The sequence below is a fragment of the Akebia trifoliata genome, chromosome 10 (genome assembly GCF_017979445.1).
Source record: "Akebia trifoliata isolate Shusen 1 chromosome 10, ASM1797944v1, whole genome shotgun sequence".
In the NCBI taxonomy this organism is placed as follows: domain Eukaryota; kingdom Viridiplantae; phylum Streptophyta; class Magnoliopsida; order Ranunculales; family Lardizabalaceae; genus Akebia; species Akebia trifoliata.
Window position 1 is genome coordinate 7,107,111 of NC_141384.1, and position 22,923 is coordinate 7,130,033.

Here is a 22,923-nt window from a genome sequence, read left to right on the forward strand (position 1 = left end):
ATCATCAGAGAAAGAGGTATGTGAATTATTATCTTTTTTATTTTTTTAATTTGCCTTTTATTGTGTTTGTTAGTACAACTTGATATCAATGTCTTCCTTTTATAGGGTTGTAGAGCTTGATATTATTTATTGATTGTATCATTAGAGATTTTCATTGGCTGAAAAGATTGATGCATTTCTGTACAAGCTCATTTATATATTTGTTAGAATTTTATTTTATTAGACTTATAGTGCATTACATCCATAACTAGTGTAGAAGTAGTTTCATGGATTTTATTACTAATGAAATATCAAGGGAAAAGACTTGCTCTATTTTTTATTTTGATGAAATATTCCGATAACTTTTTTTTCTAGTTTATTCATTCTATCACAATATTTGTTTCCTTGTCTCCATTAAATTCAAGTTTGAAACAATTACGCATATGGACGATGGTAGTTGGAAGTGGTGCTAGCGTAATAAATGTTGATACTATAAGGGTAACCACATGTTATATCATACAATCCACTTGCCTTTATTTGATTTGTTTAGTTTCACCTCCTAGTAAGTTTTTATGAACTTGCGATCTTCTACCAATTTCTGTCTTCAAATGTGCACAATGCAACACTGTTGATGTCTTTCTATTGTTAATTCAATTATCTTAGCTAAAGCTCCATGATTTGGCCATCTATCTATTGATAGGTTGGAGATTTTGGTTATGCATCATTCAAAACCTAAAGGAAAATGTAGCATTGCTAAAGATGACATGAAAATACAACTTAGAAATTTATGTATGTTACGAAAGGTTGTTTATGGTTGACACACAAAGTCAATTCCCTCCAAATCAAGCCACCTTTCCTCTCATACTTATGTCAATTTGTATGATTCTTAATTAATAATTTTTGTTGCTACTTATTAACATAACATGGCATCTCATGGACTACACCGAGATGAAAGGTGATGATTCATGATCTCTTTGGTCCCACAGTTGCTGCTACCTTCATGACAACTCTTTTTGTGCCATTGACGACCTGTAATCGCTTCACACACTCCAACTTTCCATGTGGCATGTGAAGAAATTGAAGATGAAAATTTTAAATTCAAAGATTCATGTAGGTTGTTATGTAATTATGTTTTTATTTTTGAAATCCTACATTTCACAGAAATTTCGAATAATAATTTGATTTCGAATGGTAATTGAATTTTAATTGAATAACAATATGATTTTAGATAGTGATTGAATTCGATTTGCAATCGAACTCAAATCGGATAACCGATAAATCAATCAGATGCGAATTCAAATATTGATTTGTGGTATTCGATCAAATTTGAATTCGGATATCACTATTTTTTTTCGAATTCAAATTCGGATATAGGTATATCTGTTCGAAAACTATCCATTGATAGCTCTGTTTGGAATATGTTGGTGCACTTTTTGAAAATTGGGGGCCTAAAAGTAATTTTATTTTAATGGGGTGCACTTACCTTAAATGATAGGTGCAAATAAAGCGATCCACATCTTTTCCCTAAAATATAAAAAGTGGTGAGTGCAAATATAGACCGACATATATGTTTTCCTAAAAATATAAGATTTCAATACGGAAAACTCTTTCCAAATCAAAATTTAGAAATATTAATGTTTGGAAAACTCTATCGAATGCAATTAATTTCTCCTCTATCCTGCAGATTTCAAATCCGTTCAAAACCCTCGGACCAGAGACCGCAACTCTCTCTCTCTCTCTGCTTCGTTTGCTTTTCATAGATGGAAGCACTTTCTAGAACAGTTTTCGCTTCCAGGTTTGGTGCAGAGACGTACTCTGTTCTTCAATCTCCCTCACCACCTTCATTGATCAAAGCCTCCACTAAACAACGATGTGGATGTCTCAAAATGAACGAAAATTTGGATATCAGACGGTTTTCTGGGTTTGATTTAAGTCCAGAGTGGGTCCCAAGTTCACCTGGGCTTCTTCAAGTCCGGGCATTCGCTCGAAAAATTTCAGACGAAGGTGAAGACGAAGGAACATCGTCAAATAATGATTTTGGTTTGATTCCCGAGGAGGGTTCGTCTTTGTTGGAGGTAATTTGGATGGAACAATTGTAATTCTTACGATCTTTAGTTTCTGCTTTTAAATTCTTTTATTTATTTAATTTGGGCAATTTTTTTTGTTTTGTAATTTATTGAGATTTGAAGAAGCATCTGCGTTTTGAGTTAAACCAAATAGAAATTGTACCCACTTTATGATTTTTATTCCTTGAATTTTATTATTACGTAACAAGTAACTTGATTGATTAGATCTTCAAAAAAGAATAAAATTGATGAAGATAAGAAAATAGCATATCGGACCTCCTAGACCAATTCAGAAAACAAATATTTCTCTGATTATCTTTTATTAATTATCAACTAAGAAAATAAATACAAATGAAATAGATTGGTTAAGGGTCCAACTAAACCCATTCATGTCTCCTACTTCCGAATTTCCTTCAATAAATGAAATCAACCTCTTCTAACTGACATACTCAACTACTACACCACTATATATCTAAACCCATTCTACAATTTCATTATTTCCTTTGACTCGTATATCCTACTAACATGGACAAACAAATTAAATCAATACGTCTCTAGTACGTATCATTCCACCCGTCTTTAAATGATCTTTTCCTCAAGGTCGAAGATCCCTACTTACATAGAGAGCGAATACATCCATCTTAACATATGTCTTGTGGATTACTTATATCTTGTCGTTGATGTTCCCATAAACAATGTTGTCAATTTCTTCATTTCGGTGCTTCATCAAATATCGTTCACGAATAATAGCTTGATCAACGACCTTGGTTCTATAATGGTCAGTTAAACGACTTTTATTGTTGATAATGTCAACAATGTCGTCCTTTGTCTTTGTCCTCTTTAGTGACCTTGATAATGTCAAAGAGTATCCATTGTAGGGGAAAACTTGTGAAATTGATATGTCCATTGGTAGGAATACTTTTAGAAGTATAGGATCACATTTCCAAAATGTTTTCTAATTTGTGGCTCATAGCTTTTGCTTAATTTCTTAAGAAGACGACAATAATATTTCAAGTCATCTTGCATTAGCTATATTGTTTCATTCAAGATATTGTTATCCTTTTTCTTTTGGTAGAGTTGGTCAATGATCAATGATAGGGTTGATTGGTTAGAAGGGTTGATCGTGTTAGTTGACTAAGTGAAAAGGGTTTTTGGGGTTGTTGGTTGAAGAGTTTAGGGATGAGTACAACGTTTGGATTTAGGAGAATCAATAATTAATTTGTTGGGGTGAATGTGGCTATTGCACGCTTGAACAAATGGATTTTTTTACTACTTAGGACAAATATATTGGTAATTCTAGATTAAAAAAACTTGGTCCAAATATGGGGGTTTTGAATTGGTCGGGTGTTAATGCATTTGGGATCAAGTTTAAAGAATAGGTTGGATTTTGGTAGATGGCTAGATGTTAATGGGTTAAAAGCTCTTGAAATCACTCACAAGTAATTTTTGTGTGGCTAATGGTTTTTTGTGTAATGTCGAACACTTTGCAAACTTTAAAAAAAAAAAAGAGAGGAAGCCATGAGTAGTTGTATGTGGTTATCTTCAACTTTTGTCCATGGAAATGTAAAGATTTGAGGATTTCAATCTTGGATGAATCAAAGCATCAATTGTAAAAAACATTGATTGAATGTTCAAATGGAGCACAACTTGACAATTGTGTTACTGATTTTTTTTGTTAGAAGTAATTATAGTTCCATGGTGGGGTCGAAGCAATGGTGTTGTTCTAGTAGCAACTTTGATGGTGGTTATTGATAAAGAATGAAGGGAATATCTTTTGTGATGGTGACATTTGACCCCAAATGATATGAGGATGTGGCTTTGATACTAATTGTTACATATTTAATTCAAAATGCGATTGATTAGATCACAAAAAAGAGTAAAATTGATGAAGACAAGAAAATAATCTAATTCGAGGAAAATTGGACCTCCTAGACCAATTCAAGATGGTAAATCTCTAAAATCCATCAAAGGAATCAACAAATATTTCTCTAAAAATCTTTTATTTACCATCAACTTAGAAAATAAGTGCATATTAAAGAATTAGATTCTCCCATTATCTCACGATCTAACTCAGTTACTCAACTACTACCCCACTATTTATGTAAACTCATTCTACAATAGCATTAATTCTCTACAACTTGTTGACAAACCATTTACACCAAAAGACCAAGCTGATGGGGAAGGGTCACAGGTCAAACTGGGGCATGATATGTGAGCACATGACACCCGGAAGCGGAGGCAAATAACATAACACTTAACACTCACCCTCACCCATAGGGGTAGAAAATTCCCTCGAAGAGACTGAACCTGTGACCTATACGAATCTAGCGCTCTGATACCATGTTGAAAAACCATTTACCCCAAAAGACTGACCTGATGGGGAAGGCATGACTATGAATATAAAATGGTCGTGGGTCGAACTAGGGCACTAAGAAAATTCCCTCGAGGAGACTTGAACCCATGACCTATATAAACCTAGCGATCTGATACCATGTTGTCAAACTATTTACCCCAAAAGACTAATCTAGATGGGGAAGGCGCAACTATGAGTATAAGAGGGTCATAGGTTGAACCAGGGCACGATATGTGAACACGTGACATCTAGAAGCGAAGTTGGATAATGCAACACTCAACACAACTCACCTACTCTACTAACATGGACAAGCAAGTTAAACCAATTCATCTCCAATATAAAATTTTAAAGGTTTAATCATAGAATATTTTATGGTCTGATTAAACCTAAGAGGAAATCATATCATTGATGAGATTTTGTAATCTTCAATTTCATATTTGATACATGTTATAGGTTCATGCTTTGGACATTCCAAAGAAACGACCATCCCCACTTGATATTTTTTGGTTGCCTTCTAGTACTTTGGTTTGTGAAAAAGCTTTCTTGTTTTATACGAAGCTGAATAAGAAAATCATGATCGTGTTGTTGTGTTTTTTTGTCTCATATTTGATTTTAATATTTTTATAAATTAAGTGGTTTCGTTGGATTAAACATAAGTAACAATGATGTTCAATTTGTAAATGATTGTAATCATTAGTTCATTTAGAAGGAAAGTTCAATCTCCTGAATCATCATGTGGGTTGTGATTTGGAGTGGACAAGTAATATACACTCATACCTCCAAGGATTTATAGAAAATAAAAATTACATAAGGAAACTTGTTGCTGGAATGTTGATGTTCGAAAGGTCATTAGAAAAAAAAGGATTAGTATAGATCTTGTAAAGTTACGTGCAAAGCATACAATGATCTATAAAATACATTGTTGTTAGAATATCAATTATTATGTAGTGTATTAAGGTACATCAATATGCACCGGACTTATGATTAGAATGTGTAGTTATTCGGTTATGTAACTTCCGCATGTAACCTTTATCTATTAATAGAATTTCACTAGAGATGTAATTATTTATTTGGGAATTTCAATTATAGAAACTGATCAATTGCGTGCTAGAGAAACGGGCCTTCAAGTTAGTATGAATTAGAGAAAAGAACTAAGGAATTTTATAATGTAACTGCAATGCCGTAAAGTAAAGATGAGACTCTTGATAAATAATGAAGAGCTTACGAAAATGTGGTAGGGTTACGTTAAAAAAAATTTAAATGAAGAACACACAAGAGACTCAGAACAAGAGAAGACAATTGTAGTTCAGATCTGTGGAAGAAAAAAGAAAAAAGAGAGAAATAGGAGAAGAAGAGAGAAAAGGATCAGGGAGAAAATATTTGAGCTTAGGGTTAATCAACCCCTCTCACTATTTATATAAAACTTTTCCACAATTACAAAATACTCCTCAAACTAGTTATTCTGTCAAACACCCTCTAACATAAACATGTATTTCTACACTCCCTTTCAAGTAGGGTAGAGATATCAATCATGCCCAACTTGCCAAGAACATCATCCAGTTTCTTCTTTGGAACACCTTTAGTCAACACATCTACTAATTGATCAATTGATTTCACATATGAGAGGCACATGACTTTAGATTTCATTTTTTCTCTAATAAAATGTTTGTCAATCTCAATATGCTTTGTACGATCATTCTGGATCGGATTAAAAGCAATATTAATGTCTGCTTTGTTATCACAGTAAAGTCTCACAAGTTCTATCTCCTTAACACCAAGTTTACCTAATAAGATTCGAAGCCAAAGAACCTTTGCCGTACCCCAAGCCATGGCTCGATAGTTTGCCTTTGCACTGGACAAAGCAACCACTATTTGTTTCTTGCTCCTCCAAGTAATTAATTACCCGCAACAAATGTGCAATACCCTGAAGTAAATTGATGATCATCTTTAGTCTCAGTCCAATCTGCATCTATGAATGCTTCTATTTTAAAATGACCAGGATTAGCATATAAAATTCTCTTTCCAAGGGAATCCTTCAAGTACTTAAGGACTCTTTTTGTTGCTTTGAGGTGATGAGTCATTGGGGCATGCATATGCTGAATATTAACATTGACCACATATGCTATATTTGATTTAGTTAATTGCAAGTATAGGAGATGGCCTACCAATCTTTGAAACTTCCCAACATCTGTTAACAGTTCACCTTTTGTATTATCTAGCCTCTGATTGGGATCCATTGGAGTATCTGTAGGTTTGGCATCAAGTTTCCTAGTATCATGAAATCAGTCCAACTCACATTTGCATTGAGAAATAAATATACCTTTCTTAGACCGAGCAATTTCAATGTCAAGGAAATATTTTAGATCTCCTAGGTCTTTAATCTCAAATTCATAGACCAAGAACTTCTTCAATCTCTGTATCTCTTGAGAACAATTTCCTGTCACCACAATATCATCAACATATACGATGAGAACTGTGATGAACTCAATTCTCTTTTTTCACAAAGAAAGCGTGATCTACATAACCCTGAGTGTATCCCACTTACTTTACTACTGTGCCGAATCTGTGAAACCATGCCTTGGGTGACTTTTTGAACCCATAAATTGATTTTTTCAATCTACATACCCTTTCTTCACTTTCTGAGGTCTAAAATCCTGAAGGAGGATGCATGTACATTTCTTCTTCTAGTTCTCCATTTAAGAAAATATTTTTCACATCTAACTGATGTAAAGACCAAGATAAATTTGCAGTTAGAGATAACAACACTCCAATAGTATTCATCTTGGCTACTAGAGCAAATGTTTCTATCTAATTAATCCCTTAGGTTTGGGTGTACCCTTTAACTATAAGCCTTACCTTGTATTTTTCCACTGTGCCATCAACTATGTGCTTTAAAGTGAACACCCACTTACTGGTTCTGTTCCTTCTGACAAATCAACCTTCTCCAATGTATTATTCTTCAATAGAGCACCCATTTCTTCTCGGATTGCCTTTTTTCACTAAGGAGTTTTTTAGGCTTTTGCAACATTGTTAGGAATGGGAAGAGAAGAAATAGCGAGACAAATGCACGATATGTAGAAAATAGCAAGGAATAAGAAATTTGATTAGAAATAGGATGCATAGTGCAAGATCGTGTTCCCTTACGCAAGGCAATGAGTATATCAAGATTAGAAGAATTATTAGGAGTGACTAAAGAACTATTTCTTGGCTCCAGAGAATCCAACTGGTTTGTGTGATCAACCGGAGTCTCTTGTTGGATTGTCTTATGATGTTAACAACGGGAAGAAATTTGCAACTCTTTCCCTTTATCTAATGAATCCCCTGACATATGCATAAACGATGACGGGTTTCATATATCAGTCGATAGAGGAGCAACAAGTAACAAAAATATTTGATGCTGCTACCCTTCAATACTCATCTCCCTCTTAAGAGTGGCATTCGAATGATAGTACGGAGTAGATTCAAAGAATGAAACATCCCTGGTGACGTAATGTTTTCCAATGGATGGATCTAAATACCGATGTCCCTTTTGAGTCAACAAGTATCCCAAGAAGACACCTGAAATAGTTTTAGCATCTAACTTCGTACGGTTAGGACCAAGGATATGAATGAAGCATAAACAACCAAAGACACGTAAAGGTAAATGGAACGGAGGATGACCTGGAACTAATAACTGAAGAGGAGACTGAAAGTTGATGACCCGTGTTGGCATATGATTGATGAGATATGTAGTCGTAAGCAATGCATTAACCCAGAATTTCTTAGGAACAAACATAGATGTAAGGGGTGCAACTTGGTTCTGTTTGAGTTCAAATTGGAATGGAACTGACATAGGTTAGTTCCACTAAATTAGAACCAGAACCGAACCAAATGCCATTGGAACCAAACCAACCCAAACCAAGCTAAAGTCAGTTTGGTTCGGTTCGGTTCTATGGGTTGCCAATATTCTATAAATTGTAAGTAATATTTTTTAATGAAAAAATAAATATATAATAAACATAAAATTTCATACAAATTTCACTAATCTATCCATAAAAAGTCAGTAGTTTATCCATAAAAGATCATTAATCTATGTTCTTGCTTCTAAAATAATTCATAATAATTATTATATACGTATATATATATTTATTTCATTAGGGTTTGGTTCTATATAAGCTTGATCCGAGAACAGGACCAAATTGATCGGTTATCCATTTTCGTAACCCGGAACCGAACCAAAACTTGTTCTAAACAGAACCAAACCACCCAAAGCTATAGGTTTGGTTCGGTTCTCGGTTTGAACTAGACCAAGTTGCAACCCTAATAGATATACGTAGTCCTCGAACAACTTCTAGAAGATGACGATTCTTTCTCTCAGCTACACCATTTTGTTGTGGGGTAACTCTGGTTAACAATCCCATGCTCTATAAGGTATTGATTCAATTCTCCTTTGAAGTATTCATGGGAATTGTCCGATCTGACTATTTTTATAGACTTTTTAAACTAAGTTTGAATCATTTTGTGAAATAATTTTATCTGTAGAGGAACTTCTCTAGTGCGGATTAAGTAAGTCTAAGTGTATCTGTTGTAGTCATCTACAAAGGAAATGAACTATCTATATCCCCCATTAACTGTAATAGGAGTTGGTCCCCCCATACACCAGTGTGCACAATTGTAAGAGCAGAAAGAGATTTTTTATTATTTGGATAAAAAGAAGTTCTATACTGCTTGGCCAACGGACAAACTTCACATGAAGACTAGAAACTGGCATGGACTTGAACAATGAAGGAAACAATTTTTAAAGAGTGAAAAGTCAAATGACCTAGGCGAGCATGTCACAAGAAAATTGACTGATAAGACTGACTTAAATAACTAGTCCGACTAACTGAATGAAGAGCTTTGGATGTTGTTGAAGATGAATCCAAAACATAGAGACCATTTGCTTCTCAACCCCTACAAATCGTCTTCCCCGAAGCCAAGTCTTGAAAAACACAATGATCAAGTAAGAATGTGACAGAACATTGTAAAGATTTTGTGAGACTACTCACAGAAAGAAGATTGATAGACATGTTAGGAACATGAAACACAAATGATAAAGACAAGGAGTTATCAATTTTGATGTCCCCTTTACTAGAAACGGTAGAAAATGAACCATCTGCTATTTTCACTTTGTCTTTACATGATAATAACTGGTAAGATGTAAAATTGGAAGGTGTACGAGTCATGTGATCAGAGGCTCCTGAGTCAATGGTCCAAGAGGGATGAGAGGAAAGGAAACTAACAGTATTTGCAGAGGCGTGTATAACTGACTGGGCGAATGAGGAGAAACTAGTTGATCCTTCAAGCTTTGTAAGAAACTTGCTTATATGCTTTATTTCTTCTCGGGCTATGGATAACTTAGTAGAAGGATTAGAATCAGTTGAACTGGGTTGTGATTGGTCTTGGATAATAACGTGAGCATTAGACTTGAGTTGAGGCTGCTGTGAATCTTCCCTTGTTAAACTTAGCAGGTTTGCCAACAAAATCCCAACATGTTTCTTTGGTGTGTTGGGTTCTACCACAATGATCACAATGGAGATTATCCTTGTCATTACCCCATTTCCCATTCCGCCTAACTCCTCCCTTATTATCTTTGCCAGACACAGAGGAAATAAGAGTTGTCGGAGGTGGTACAGAGAGAGGTTGCATCATTGACCTGTGGCTTTCCTCGCTTTGCATAAGAGAATATACATTCTCAAGGAGATGGAGGGGAGTCCTGCCTCAATACTTGGACTCGAAAAAATTCATAAATTGGATGCAAACCGACCATAGAGCTGGAAAACACGATTCTGGTTGATCAGTTTGCGAAACTCCTCAGCATCCTCATCATTCATCCATTTGATCACTTGATAATGATCTAATTCTTCCCACAAGGCTTGAAGAGTGGAGTAATATGCGGCCAGACTTTTCTCCCCTTAACGAAAATTAGTCGCCTCCTGATGAAGCTGATAGATATGAGTCACATTTTTTTTTTTCTGAGAATATGTCTTAGTGACCTTTTTCCAAACTTGATGTGCTATATCCAAGAATAGATAGTTCCTACTAAGTTGGGGCTACATGGAATTTAATAACCATGACATAATCATTAAATTGTCTTGTTCCCAATGATCATACATAAGATCAACCTCTTTGGGTTTTGCAATATGACCAGTGAGATATATCTTAACAGTCTGTGACCACTTTAGAAAATTAGTACCATCAAGTATCACGGTCATAATCTGAGCTCCCGGGTTATCTCCATAGCCCGTCACTAGAAGAATTGGCACTAAAGCATCAATTTTGGAACCATTACTCATGGAAACCTTTTCAAGAGACATTCCATGCAAATATGAACTATATAGGTGCTGAAGGTGATTTAGGTCACCAAAATTGAAGCCAAAAATAGGAAAAAAAAAAAAAATCTAGGCGACAAAACTATATTGGGGATATTTTGTCGCTGATGCGTCAAAACTAATCCGAATCAAGTGCAATCACTTTCGATGTGTAGATAAATTTGAGTGACTAGATCCATGAAACCCAACAACTCGAAAATCGCCCAGAAGATCAAACAAACTTATTATTGGAAAACTGATTTTTTCTGAAAATTAGACAAAAGACCTTTTCTAGAAAAAATACCGAAATGCTCTCTAAATCAGAGCGACTCCATCTATGGTGGTTTCGACCCCAGTCTGCTGATGTTAGCAACCGCAGGGAAAAAAACCTTATTTTTCGGAGTACCGCGTTGATAAATCGAGGCTCTGATACCAAGTTGTAGTTCAGATTTGTGGAAGAATGAAAAAAAAAAAAGGAAGAAATAAGAGGAGAAGAGAAGAGGATTAGGGAGAAAATATTTGAGATTCGGGTTACTCACTATTTATATAAAACTTTTCCATAATTCCAAAATACTAATACTAATTATTCTATTCGACACCCTTTAGCATACAGATATTACATGTTTATTTATTTCTACAAAGACAAGATATATAATGTATGGGAAGTGTTATATTGTCTTGACTAACTACATTGTTCAACAATATTTTGAAGACTAAAATGATGTTGAATGAATGGGGAAAAAACATTATAATATATACGGGACGGTTCAAGGGACAACAATTGTGACAACGGTTTTTGTCTTATGTGGGTTAGAAGTTTCAGAATGGGCTGATTTTTGGTGAGGATGATCTCCTCTTATGTGGGTTAGAAGTTTCAGAATGGACGGATTTTTAGTGAGGATGATCTCCCCACCATAGAGATCATCCTCACCAGCCCATTCCGAAACTTCTAATTCCATCAAAAGTGGTTTGCCAAAAAATTGACGGTCTACGGTTCTTAAGCTTGTAAACTGGGGTATATGGATGTATTTCGTTTGTATTTATTTTCTGAATTGATGGTTAGTAAAAGATAATCAGAGAATTTTTTTTTTTTTTGACGAGTAATCAGAGAAATGTTTGTTTTGTCTTCCATTGGATTTTGAAGATTGACCATCTCGAATTATTCTAGGGGGTTCGATCTATTTTGAATCATATTATTTTGTAATTTGAATCAATTTTATTCTTTTTGTGTAGATATAATCAATCAATTTACGAATTAGGTATGTAACATTTGGTATTTAGAGCAGTCATCTTCGGATTGTTTTCACCAACACAAAACATCTTCCTTCCATTCTTCATCGGTCATTGACATCGAAGTTGTTATTACAACCACTTCATTACATCTACCACCGTGGAACCGCAATTACTTTCAACCAAGAAAAAGAAATCACCAACACAGCCGTTTCAATTTTAGTTATAGAACTTTTGAAGAAATTATCTGTCTCCTATATGAACAGGGTTTCGACCATTTCTCCCAAACATTCTCAGTAGATATGGCGCAAGACAATTCCACATATCGAGGTTAGAATGGGCTTTAATGTTTCAAGTCATGCTCCATTTGAACATTCAACCAATACTTTGGCCGTTGATGCTTTGATTCATCCAAGACTGAAATCCATCAATCTTTACATTTCTGTGGATAAAGGTTGAAGATAACTATAAAGAACTACTTCTGGTTTTCTTTCTTTTTTTCTTTCATTTTTTTTTAAAGTTTATGAATCCCTTTGTTCGATATTACCCAAAATATCCTTGGCTCACACCCAACATTCTTGTGAGTTACTCCAGTATCCCTAATCCTTTAGCATCTAGCCCATCCTTAAACTTAGGCCCAACTTTATTAACACCCAACCCATTCAAAACCCACCTATTTGGACCAACCAATAAAGCCCATTAACCTTAAGTCCATCTCTAAAACCAAGTTTGCTTAACCTAGGACTACCGACACATTCAACGTGAGAAAAAACATATCTAATCCATTTGTACAATCATATAACGACCCCGTTGACCCCAACTAGTTGATTGCCAATACCCATACACTCAAAACATTTTTCATTCATCCTTAAACTCTTCAACCAAACAACCCCAAACCCTTGTTGACCTTAGTCAACTAACACGATCAAACATTTCTGACAATCAACCTTATCATTGATCATTGACCAACTCTAATCCTCCAAAAAAATGGAAAACAATGTCTTGAATGAAATAATATAGTCAATGCAAGATGACATGAAAGATTGTTGTCATCTTATTAAGAAATTGATCAAGAGCCGTGAAGCTATGAACCACAACTCGTCAACATTTTGTACATGTGATCATATGCTTCTGAACGTATTCCAAAAGTAGAAATTGTAGAAACCTAAACACGAGCACATACCTTTGTTAGAACTTCCACTTGAAGGCATTCTAAATTAATAAAAATAAAGAATTGACACCTACTAGTCTAGAGATTTTGCGAAGCATATGGACAGATGCAGATGGCATCACTAGCCCTTTTTTTTTTTCTACTTTGACCCTATCTAAATCATTACCAGTTTTCCACCATTATATGAGGATCCTGCATCATTTATAGTATATCTTTTCTGGAATAAATTCTATAATTGATGTATTTGTTTTTTGAACTTTGCTTAGGTTTTTCTTGAGTGACTTGAGGTTCTGTAGCTTGTGTTAGCTTCTGAAAAAATTATAGTATGTGCTATCTTGGAAGTTCTGAATAATTTTTTTTAATGGGAAATGTAGACAATGGATATAGCAAATGACTAATTTGATATTGTTGTGATGGATTCTGTCATGTTATGAAGGGTAATTTGAGTCACAATGGAAGTGGTGAAAAGAGTCCAGAATACTCAAGGACAGTGACTCCTCTTGCTGTTACAAGTGGAAGTGGAACCAGTGGAGGTTCGAGGGCCGGGCTTTTCAGAACACCAATTTCCGGTGGTGTACAGAGTGCAACCTCTGCCCATGGTCTACCTCGACCGGCTTTGGCTGTTCGCAATCTAATGGAACAGGTAAAGGCTGCTGTTTGGACGACTATAATCATGATTTAAAATCGTTTCACCATTTCTGTACATGAATGTCAGTAGATGGTTGATATATATATATATATGGGGAATGGTTCAGCAGCTCTAAAGTTTGCCAAGTTTGGTGCCAAACATTTTTCAAAATATGGGTTAGAAGCTTTGGAATGAGCTGATTTTTTGTGAGGATGATCTCTATGATGAGGAGATCATCCTCACCAAAAATCAGCCTGTTCCAAAACTTCTAACCCCATCAAAAGTGATTTATAAAAATTGGACGGTCCACGATTCTTCAACTTGTAAACTAGGGTTAGAAGTTTCAAAATGAGCTGATTTTTTGTGAGGATGATCTCTTCACCGTAGAGATCATCCTCACGAAAAATCAGCCTATTCCAAAACTTCTAACCCCATCAAAAGTGATTTACAAAAAATGTTTGGCACCAAACTTGGCAAACTTTAGGGCTGCCGAACCACTCCCTATATATATATATATATATATTTATTTACAACGTCTGGCTGTTGTCCATTCTACAAGATCCTACTGCATCCGACGGTGTTGTAAATAACATTGAAAAAATGGACGGCATCCAGGTGATGTTTTAAAAAACATTGTAACAAATAGTTGTCCCCTGATCCTGACCTATATATATTGGTATTAACTTTTTTCTTTTTTCTGACCTTGTTGATGTTACTTTTTCTGTTCATAATTCAAGGCCAGATTTGCTCATTTGTGCACTGTAATGTCTCGGATGCACCACCGCCGAGAGGGATACCCATTTGGTTCATTAGTAGATTTTGCACCTGATCCGATGGGCCGTACGTTTTTTAATTCTGATTTTTTTTTTCTTTTAAACTTGGGAGATATTTTTACCTTCGAAGAACGTAGGCTTTCCATCAGCTAGACTTTATGATGGTTTAACAATGACATACTGGTACATGTGCTACACATGCAGGGGAGTAGAACCATCCATTTGATGAAGTTATATTGAGGAAACCAATGCTAAAGATCTAATTGATTGCACATCATCCATGTATTTGTTTTGGTTGACTGGAAAATTAGGATGAACCCATAATGAACTCTATACATTGGATGGTTACCGTCATTTGATTTGTTGGCATCTTTAGATATAAGGCCTGATTCCTGAGACCCATTGAATGGTTGGTCCCACCTGTTCGCATGTATGTCATTTGGGAGAGTATGTCATTGGTACGCCATCCTTGTTGTCTAACTGAGAGGTAGCTTAGACTCTCTCACACATTAGATTTGAATGTAGTTCTTTCATCTTTGTTTACGCAGACCCAATATTTTCATTTTCACCGTTGGCTATCCACACGCGGAATCTATTAGCAGATCCAAGATGTACACTTGTTGTTCAGGTTAGTGGTCTAAATATATGCTCATTCTTTGGTTCTTGTAAGATTTTATTTAGAGTTGGTTTCAATCATAATAGATACCGGGATGGAGTGGACTGTCAAATGCAAGGGTGACAATTTTTGGTGATGTCTTCCCGCTTCCCGCTGATCAACAGGTGCCTTAACTAACTGAAGGGAACACTTAATATATCTCTTGTGAAGTTTCCTAATGTTGTATGAGAGATTGTGGAACACATGCCGTGTTTGTTATAAGAATGTTATTTTCTAGGAATGGGCCCACAAGCAATATGTTGCAAAACATCAACAAGGGGCTTCCCAACAATGGGGCAACTTTTACTACTTCAGGATGCGCAACATAAGGTTTGTCTCTAAGTTTATACCAGCTTGATGAAACACAAGATTAGAGTCCAATTTATGAAATGTGTTATAATTGGCTCAATGGAGCACCATGGCTTGTGCTCCCCAGCTCCACCGCTATAATTTCTCCCTGTGATTAGTGTTACTAAGTCTAAACATTGATACATATTTCCTTCTCTTGATCTCTACCATACTGCATAACTCATACAAACAGATGGGATAGAATCTCTTTTGTAGTTTTGCTGAATAACGTAAATTGATTATGAGACAAAAACCTTAGCTTCTAAATTACCCATTGGTTGCTTCTTCTCATGTCCAAAAGCTCTTTCATGACTTTTTATTGAAGTATATTTGAGGTCTCTTTCTCTCTTGGGTATTATTATAAGATAATTCTTAGTTTGTGCATGGGCTTGCCCATGCATTTAGGGCCAGATATTTTCGTTGGCCGTCATCTTTTAGATGAGCCACAAGTCAAAACTCACACCAAAAGGACTATACCAACTACTCAACTGATTCTTAACCCAATGTTAATAAATAAAAAAACCCTCTAAAAAGAGCCATGTATTTTTTTAATCTTTTAGGTGGACTACAATGTTCAGGATCACAGATCATGGGAGGTGTAGTGTGACCGGAAAAGGAGGTGGAGGGGTTTGGATCATGGTGAGAGAAGATGGTCCTAGCAAAAGGGGAGTGGAATAATCAAATCTTTAAATCATGATTCAAGAGTGCTCAAATTCAGGGAAAGGACTACTATCGTGTTCAGGGGCGGATTTAGAGTGGGGGCTGTGGGGGCAATTGGCCCCACAAGAGTTTTCAAATTCTATGGATTAATGTGCTATTGTGATAGATTTTAGTGGTGGATAAAAAATTTACCACTATTGTCCCCACAAATTTTTTTTCCAATCTTAATTGCCCCCACAACTATTTTTTTCACTCTTAATTGCCCCCACAATTTTTTTTTTCTACTCTTGATTGCCCCCACATGAGCAAAATCCTAGCTCCACCCCCGATCGTGTTAGGCCATGCAGGGGGGGCTTTAGGACCCATGGACAGTCCATGAATAGGTGTTTATAGGAGGGACCTTGATGCAGGACAATGAATGTGAGACTAGGATTAAATTAAATAAACAATTCAAACATAAATCTCAGCTCATGCAATCACATGTAATAAAGAAAGTCTCTACAGGCAATTGAAATCCAAATCCTTAAAGCAATTACAATCCCACGAAGAAGCTCCCTTCGAGTGTTAAAGCGAAGGAATGTCAATAGAAGATTGAACTTCTGCTAGCTTGGGTTTGAATCTAATATTCAATGAGACTTTCTATTTCGATTCCAAAGTCAGAATCAAAAATAAAATTCAACAACTCATTAGAGTCGAGCTAAAAGGAAACATAACAAGATTGTGTTATGGGTTTGGGGCTGATTTATGGTGTAGGTTATGGAATTGGAAGGTAGGATAGGTTAGGAAAATTGGGGAATAATTTAAGCAGGGTCTATGCTCCTTTTGGAAGTTTGGTTGTAGATAGAGTAGGCTGTAATAGGGTTTAGGGGTGGATTAAAGTGATAAATATGGTTTAAATTGAGTTTCAGGCTGATATATAATGTACCTTGGAATCACACCATGGAGAGTTCTCTTAGAGAAACTTGTAAATTAATGTATTCCAAAAGTTGCTGAAAATTAGTGTAAAGTCTTTATATACTAATATGATAAACCCTAAACAATTAGAAGAGAAACTGTGGTTTTAGTGGCGGAGAACAGTCTAGGTCAGGGTATCCCTTAGATTCAAGGATTCAAGCAAAAGGGTTTGGCCAATTCAGTTGTGGGTGACCTGTTACTTTTAGATACATGTCAGGAGCTTCCAATGGTGGATCCAGTCATAGGAATAGCTATAATGATTATTTCATCTGTTTAAAAGCAAGGGGTTTCTCAAATATTCTCCAAAACGTCAATTTTTTTTTCTTTATTTATCAAAATAAATAAAGAAAATCTCCAAATCGTAGAAGGATGCATCTAAATCACCTTAAATAATTAGTATGGATTAGTTTTATTCCATGAACCCATTGTGAACAAAACTGTGAACCCGTTCGTTTCGTACCAATTTGCAGTTCAATTTAGTAGGAACATATCTGGTAACACAGGTAGAGATAATGCTGGGTGGGTATCAATCATTCTGATTGTCATTTGTTTATTTTCTTCTTTATTTCTTGTGACCATTCACATATTTTATTTGTGCTGTAGTCGTGAGCAGGAAACTTAATTCTTAGCATCCATGGGACTGATTTGTTTGTTTGTTTGTTTGTTTGTTTTTTTTTTTTTTGTGTTTTTGTGCTTGCTGTTGCCAGTGATATTTATTTCATTGGAGGCTTTGGTACTGTGGCTTGGGTAGATGTCAAGGAATATGAAGCCCTTCAACCTGATAAGATTGCAGTCAATGGAGGGGAGCAAAATCTAAAGGTTTTTTGTTTTTTATGCCTAATTGCTCAAGCAGACAGTGTATCATCTTCTTGTTTCTTTTACTAAATTAATGTTTCCTTGCAATTGATGTTAATATTTGTTGTATTTGTGAAATAATTTGAAGGATCGTCAAAATATTGAATATGTTTTTACATTTTGTCTGGGATGCTAATGGATTTGAACTTGTGGTGTTCTTTGTAGGAGTTGAATGCTATATTCTCGAAACCGCTTAAAGAGCTTCTGTCTTCTGAAACAGAGATAGATGATGCAGCTCTGATATCAATTGATAGCAAGGGTGTTGATATCCGGGTGCGGCAAGGTGCACAGGTACCAATCTCTCTCTCTCTCTCTCTCTCTCTCTCTCTCTCTCTCTCTATATATATATATATATATATATATATATATGGGTCACGTTCAATGGCAAACTTTTTAGCAAACTTTTTGGCAAAACATTTTTCAAAACATGAGTTAGAAGTTTTGAAATGGGCTGATTTTTGGTGAGGATGATCTCTATGGTGAGGAGATCATCATCACCAAAAATCAGCCCATTCCAAAACTTCTAACCCCATCAAAAACAGTTTACAAAAAATGGACAGTCCACGATTTTTTCAACATGGGTTAGAAGTTTTGGAATGGGCTGATTTTTGGTGAGGATGATCTCCTCACCGTAGAGATCATCCTCACCAAAAATCAGCCCATTCCAAAACTTCTAACTCATGTTTTGAAAAATGTTTTGCCAAAAAGTTAGCCATTGAACACTACCCTATATATATAGTAATAATAATAACATGACACAACGGAGAATTGTCAATGTCTTCATCTTCGCCTTATTCCAATTATCGGGGTATAAAACATGAATCCTACAAATTTTACTATTTAACCCTGTTATGAACCAGATCTTTGATCAAGTCATTTTCCTTCATATTTCTACATTCATCCATATCATTTACGGTCTTCATCTTGTCCAATTTAAGTCTATGATTTGCATCAAAGCTCTCCCCACTGGTGGTGTTATTGGTCTTCTTTGCATATGCCGAACCATCTCAAATTAGGGTTGGCAATGACCCGATTTTTATCCGATATCAGATCCGAAAAAATAGGATTCAGATATGGATTTTAAAGGTTTGGATTACAATTCAAAGATCCGGTAAACTTCTGTTCGGTTTCAGATTACAATCAATCTGATCCATAAAAAATCCAAACCAATGTATATGTAACCAAATAAAAACCCTCGTCTCCCTCACACATCCCCCCCCTCTTTCTCCAGATTTAGACCCTGAAGATCTGTTGTTCATGTCTCTCTCTCTCTCTCTCTCTCAAGTAAAAAACCCCTCGTTTCCCTCACATCCCCCCCCCCCTCTTTCTCGAGATTTAGACTCCGAAGATCTGTTGTTCATGTCTCTCTCTCTCTCTCTCTCTCAAATAAGAACCCTCGTCCCTCACATCCCCCCCCTCTTTCTCCAGATTTAGACCCCGAAGATCTGTTGTTCATTTCTCTCTCTCTCTCGCCCCCCCCACATAGTTTCCATAGGCTTGGATCGGATTGGTTTTGGTTCTTATGAAAATTCCAGTGGATTGGATTTTGGTTCACGGGGTAAAATTTTCGGATCAGTAATGATGTAATAGTGATCCAGTACCAAACCAATCCATTGCCAGCCCTATCTCGAATGACTCTCTCTCTTATGTCAACGAGAGTTTTTGGTTGCTCAGCAACATTATGGGCAATGTTTTCCTTGCCAGTCTCAAACAATGTCTTTGATTTTGAGTTACTCAGATCATCCAACGTTTACATGTTTGTTAGCTATGATTAATACAAGAAGCATAGTGATGCCCACTAACTTGGAATATGGCCAACAGGACCAAGCACCATCTTACTTCTCAGATTACCCAAGATATATATACATTTGAAAATTGAAATACTCTATTACCCTCTCTTTTTTGCAGTTCAACATTCAGAGACTATCTTTCGACATGGGGCCTGCAGTGGAAACTTTAGAGGAAGCCAAGGCAGCCCTTCAAAAGCTAATAACCAAAGATTGTAAGTTAAGATTGCAGAACAAATGCTGAATATTTCACAAACTGCTTCACTAGTTATCTTTCTAATGCCAACTAGAAAGAATTACAAACCCACCAGGTTAGGTGTATGCACGGCTTTGGTTCACATCTGTGAACGTGTGATCAGGTGAATACAACTCCTGTTGTCAAAATAGCTTGTAATTTCAATCTTCATGTTTTTGTTTATATAGAAGTTTGTGTTCTATAGTTAAATCCGACTAACATCTATGTTTCCTATTTTCGTAGATGAGGTTTCCTGGCTAGTTCAGGTTGTGAGCCATTAGTCGGATTAAGCAAAGTACTTGTTTTATGTAGTGTAGGATTCATTTGAGAATAAAAATAGAGTGGGTTTGTTATGGTGAGTAAAATGTGAATTTTTTAATCTCAGTCCAATAACCTCGTGCCTTAAAAAAGGCATACACAGCTTTTCAAGTAATACAAATGAGAACAATGGTTTCTAAATGTGCTACCCGTGTGACTTGCTAACAACATTGGTGTAAGACCCACCGTTCTATGAACTGTGATTGATTTGTGTGAGTTACACTAGGCCATGAATGCCTGTGTGGACCTGACTTGAGCTAATTCTAACTATGCTTCTATGAGCCAAGGGTTGGTGCAGTGTGTCCATTATCAGATCTGCAGCGTCTCCGTTTGTTGCAGAGAAATCTGGTGTGGTGATGAAGAAATAATTTAGGCTATTATTAGCTTCATGAAATTACTTTAAATCTCTGATTCAAGCGCTATAATTGTAGGTCCGATAAATTATACGTAAGTTGGGTTGGACCTGTGGCACCTCATTATGGTTGGACCCAATAGGAAAGTAATTTGATCTACCATTTTTTTTATCATAGAACGATCCAAGCAGATTCAATTATTCTCGAGTTTTAATTGAAATTTATTGAGCTGATTCAATTATGCTTGAGATTTAATTGAAATGTTTGGCCTCTAGTAGCAACTCTTTCTATATCTTTATCTAAAAGCACTCATCTCTAGTCATGACTTTGAACATTGCTTTAACGAAGTCGAAAAATCTTTTATTCCACTTGAAGTCAGAATGCGTCTCAAGTGTCATGTGTACAAGAAGATATTGCAATTTTCATAAAAATATGGTGACCAACAATGTGACTTGTAACCAATTGAGAAATGAGATACATTTGTATTCAATCTATTTGTTCACTCACGAGTTCATTAATCACTTTTCTTTTCTGAAGTGTGTAAGTTTTCTTTTTATACTAGAAACATTTTTTTTCAATCTGTGTCAAATTATCCCCAGTGCAATGTTTTCTGTTAAACTAAGGGTATTTTGTTATCAAATTTGATCAATTTCAACCTCATAAAATAATGGTTACCTTGAATTAAAAATTACTCTCTTGATAATAATTTTTGAAAACTCTCAATTACTATAAGCATTTTTGGATGTTATCCTTCACCTTCACCTTCTTTATAATATTATATTATAAATGCTAATGATTTTTTTTCTCGAAAATTTTCACCCGTACTTGATTGACATGGCAAGGGTAGAGTCATTGATTTTTTTTTTTCATTGTGTATCCCGAAGAAAAAGATCTACGGTTCCTCTTTGCCTTTGCTATGTCAATCAAGTACAAACCGAGTGAAAATTTTTGAATCAGAAAATAATTGACTCTATTATAAATAGTGGGAATCAATATTAAAAAAGGTGAATCAATGCATTTTTGTAAATCAAATATGCTATAGTAAGATTGACGCTATAGAAAGGAAAATTTGTGTTTTTATCTTTTCCCTATGATCTTATACATGTTTGGATCCTCCTCGTAATATGTATTTCATGAATTGTTTGTTAGTGAAATTATATTTGTATGTTGAGATGAAATCCAAAACGAATTTTTACTCCGATAATAATGAGTTGGTGAATTGGTCACATTCATTGGATTTGATTCAATTGGGCAAGTTGGAATGATCTGGTCAATAGGGACCCAGTTTCATGAAATTGGGAACAACATTACTTCGTAGATATAGAATCTAATAATAATATACATTCGAGTAGGACCTGATCAGATTGGATATTTTGGATATTTTCGGATTGGATTTTTTATCTGATCCGATTCCTACCTATCCCAAAATTCGATGATCCTCTAATAGGAAAGCTACAAAGGCGTTTAATGACAGCTTCCACGTGTCCCCCACCAACAAAGGTGAGACTTGAGAGAGAAAGAGAAAAATATTCAACCGTTGAACAAAGTGACAAAAACATTCATGATTGCATATCCTGTACTCCCCGTAGTAGGATTGCAACACCACTTCCACTCTCCTTCCTACCAACCATTGTTCATTAGTCTGGGCCCACCAATTCAAACACTAAAATTGTTTTTTTTTTTGTTTTTTCCTACTTGGAATCCTTCAAGTAATGATAAATTGATAGAGTTTTGGTAAGAAAAAGGCATAAAATGGGTCGGACTTGATCCAAAAACTGAATTTAGTGGGTTTGGATCTTTGGTGTAGATCCAAATAAAAATGGATCGGATATGATTTAATTTCCCTTGACCTGACTGACCCAAATCTAGGGATGTTTCTAATGTAAAATGCAATTCAACCCGACCTGATTGCCCAACATGATGGATTTGGATATGATCATAGTTAATATCATTAAATTTGGATCAAGATTTAGGCCCGGATCTGAATTTTTTAAGGAACCCATTTTATGCCATAGTTAGAAGAAACGAAAATTCGTTAAGTCGATTGAGCTTTTTAAACCCAATTTGGTATATTTTCGTGCTAGCTAGGCAGACTTGACTTGGCTAGTTGGTTCCGTAAGTTTTGGTGCCAAATCACCTTGAAATCCAATCAAGTTGACTCGATCGAGTTCAAAAATTTATACAGCTGTTCTTTACTTGAAAATATGTTTTATTTTTGCCACCTTAATT

The 22,923-nt window shown here is 35.6% G+C and overlaps 1 protein-coding gene across 4 annotated transcripts; it reads left to right on the forward strand.

Annotated features, from left to right (window-relative positions):
• Positions 1–1,565: 1,565 nt before the first annotated feature.
• Positions 1,566–20,402, forward strand: LOC147393008 (uncharacterized). Of its 4 annotated transcripts, XM_086455654.1 has the most exons (11): positions 1,566–2,054; positions 13,565–13,771; positions 14,494–14,596; positions 15,078–15,157; positions 15,232–15,309; positions 15,423–15,514; positions 17,854–17,965; positions 18,167–18,292; positions 19,910–20,003; positions 20,100–20,147; positions 20,267–20,402. In XM_086455654.1, exons 1-10 carry the CDS (start codon positions 1,740–1,742, stop codon positions 20,102–20,104), a joined length of 1,212 nt encoding a protein of 403 aa, XP_086311780.1. In that variant the 5' UTR covers positions 1,566–1,739; the 3' UTR covers positions 20,105–20,147; positions 20,267–20,402. The 4 variants fall into 4 exon arrangements, 3 of the variants coding, with proteins under 3 accessions (XP_086311780.1, XP_086311779.1, XP_086311778.1); XM_086455653.1 differs by having other exon boundaries at positions 20,100–20,402; XR_015182048.1 differs by having other exon boundaries at positions 1,568–2,054; positions 19,910–20,147.
• Positions 20,403–22,923: the final 2,521 nt, after the last annotated feature.

What these genes read in the sequence shown, in the direction of transcription:
- LOC147393008 (XM_086455652.1), top strand. Translation starts at nt 1,740, where the DNA reads ATGGAAGCACTTTCTAGAACAGTTTTCGCTTCCAGGTTTGGTGCAGAG. An exon ending in TTCGCAATCTAATGGAACAG is followed by an intron (nt 13,772 to 14,493) that starts GTAAAGGCTGCT and finishes TCATAATTCAAG; the next exon opens with GCCAGATTTGCTCATTTGTG. An exon ending in GGGTGCGGCAAGGTGCACAG is followed by an intron (nt 18,293 to 19,909) that starts GTACCAATCTCT and finishes TCTTTTTTGCAG; the next exon opens with TTCAACATTCAGAGACTATC.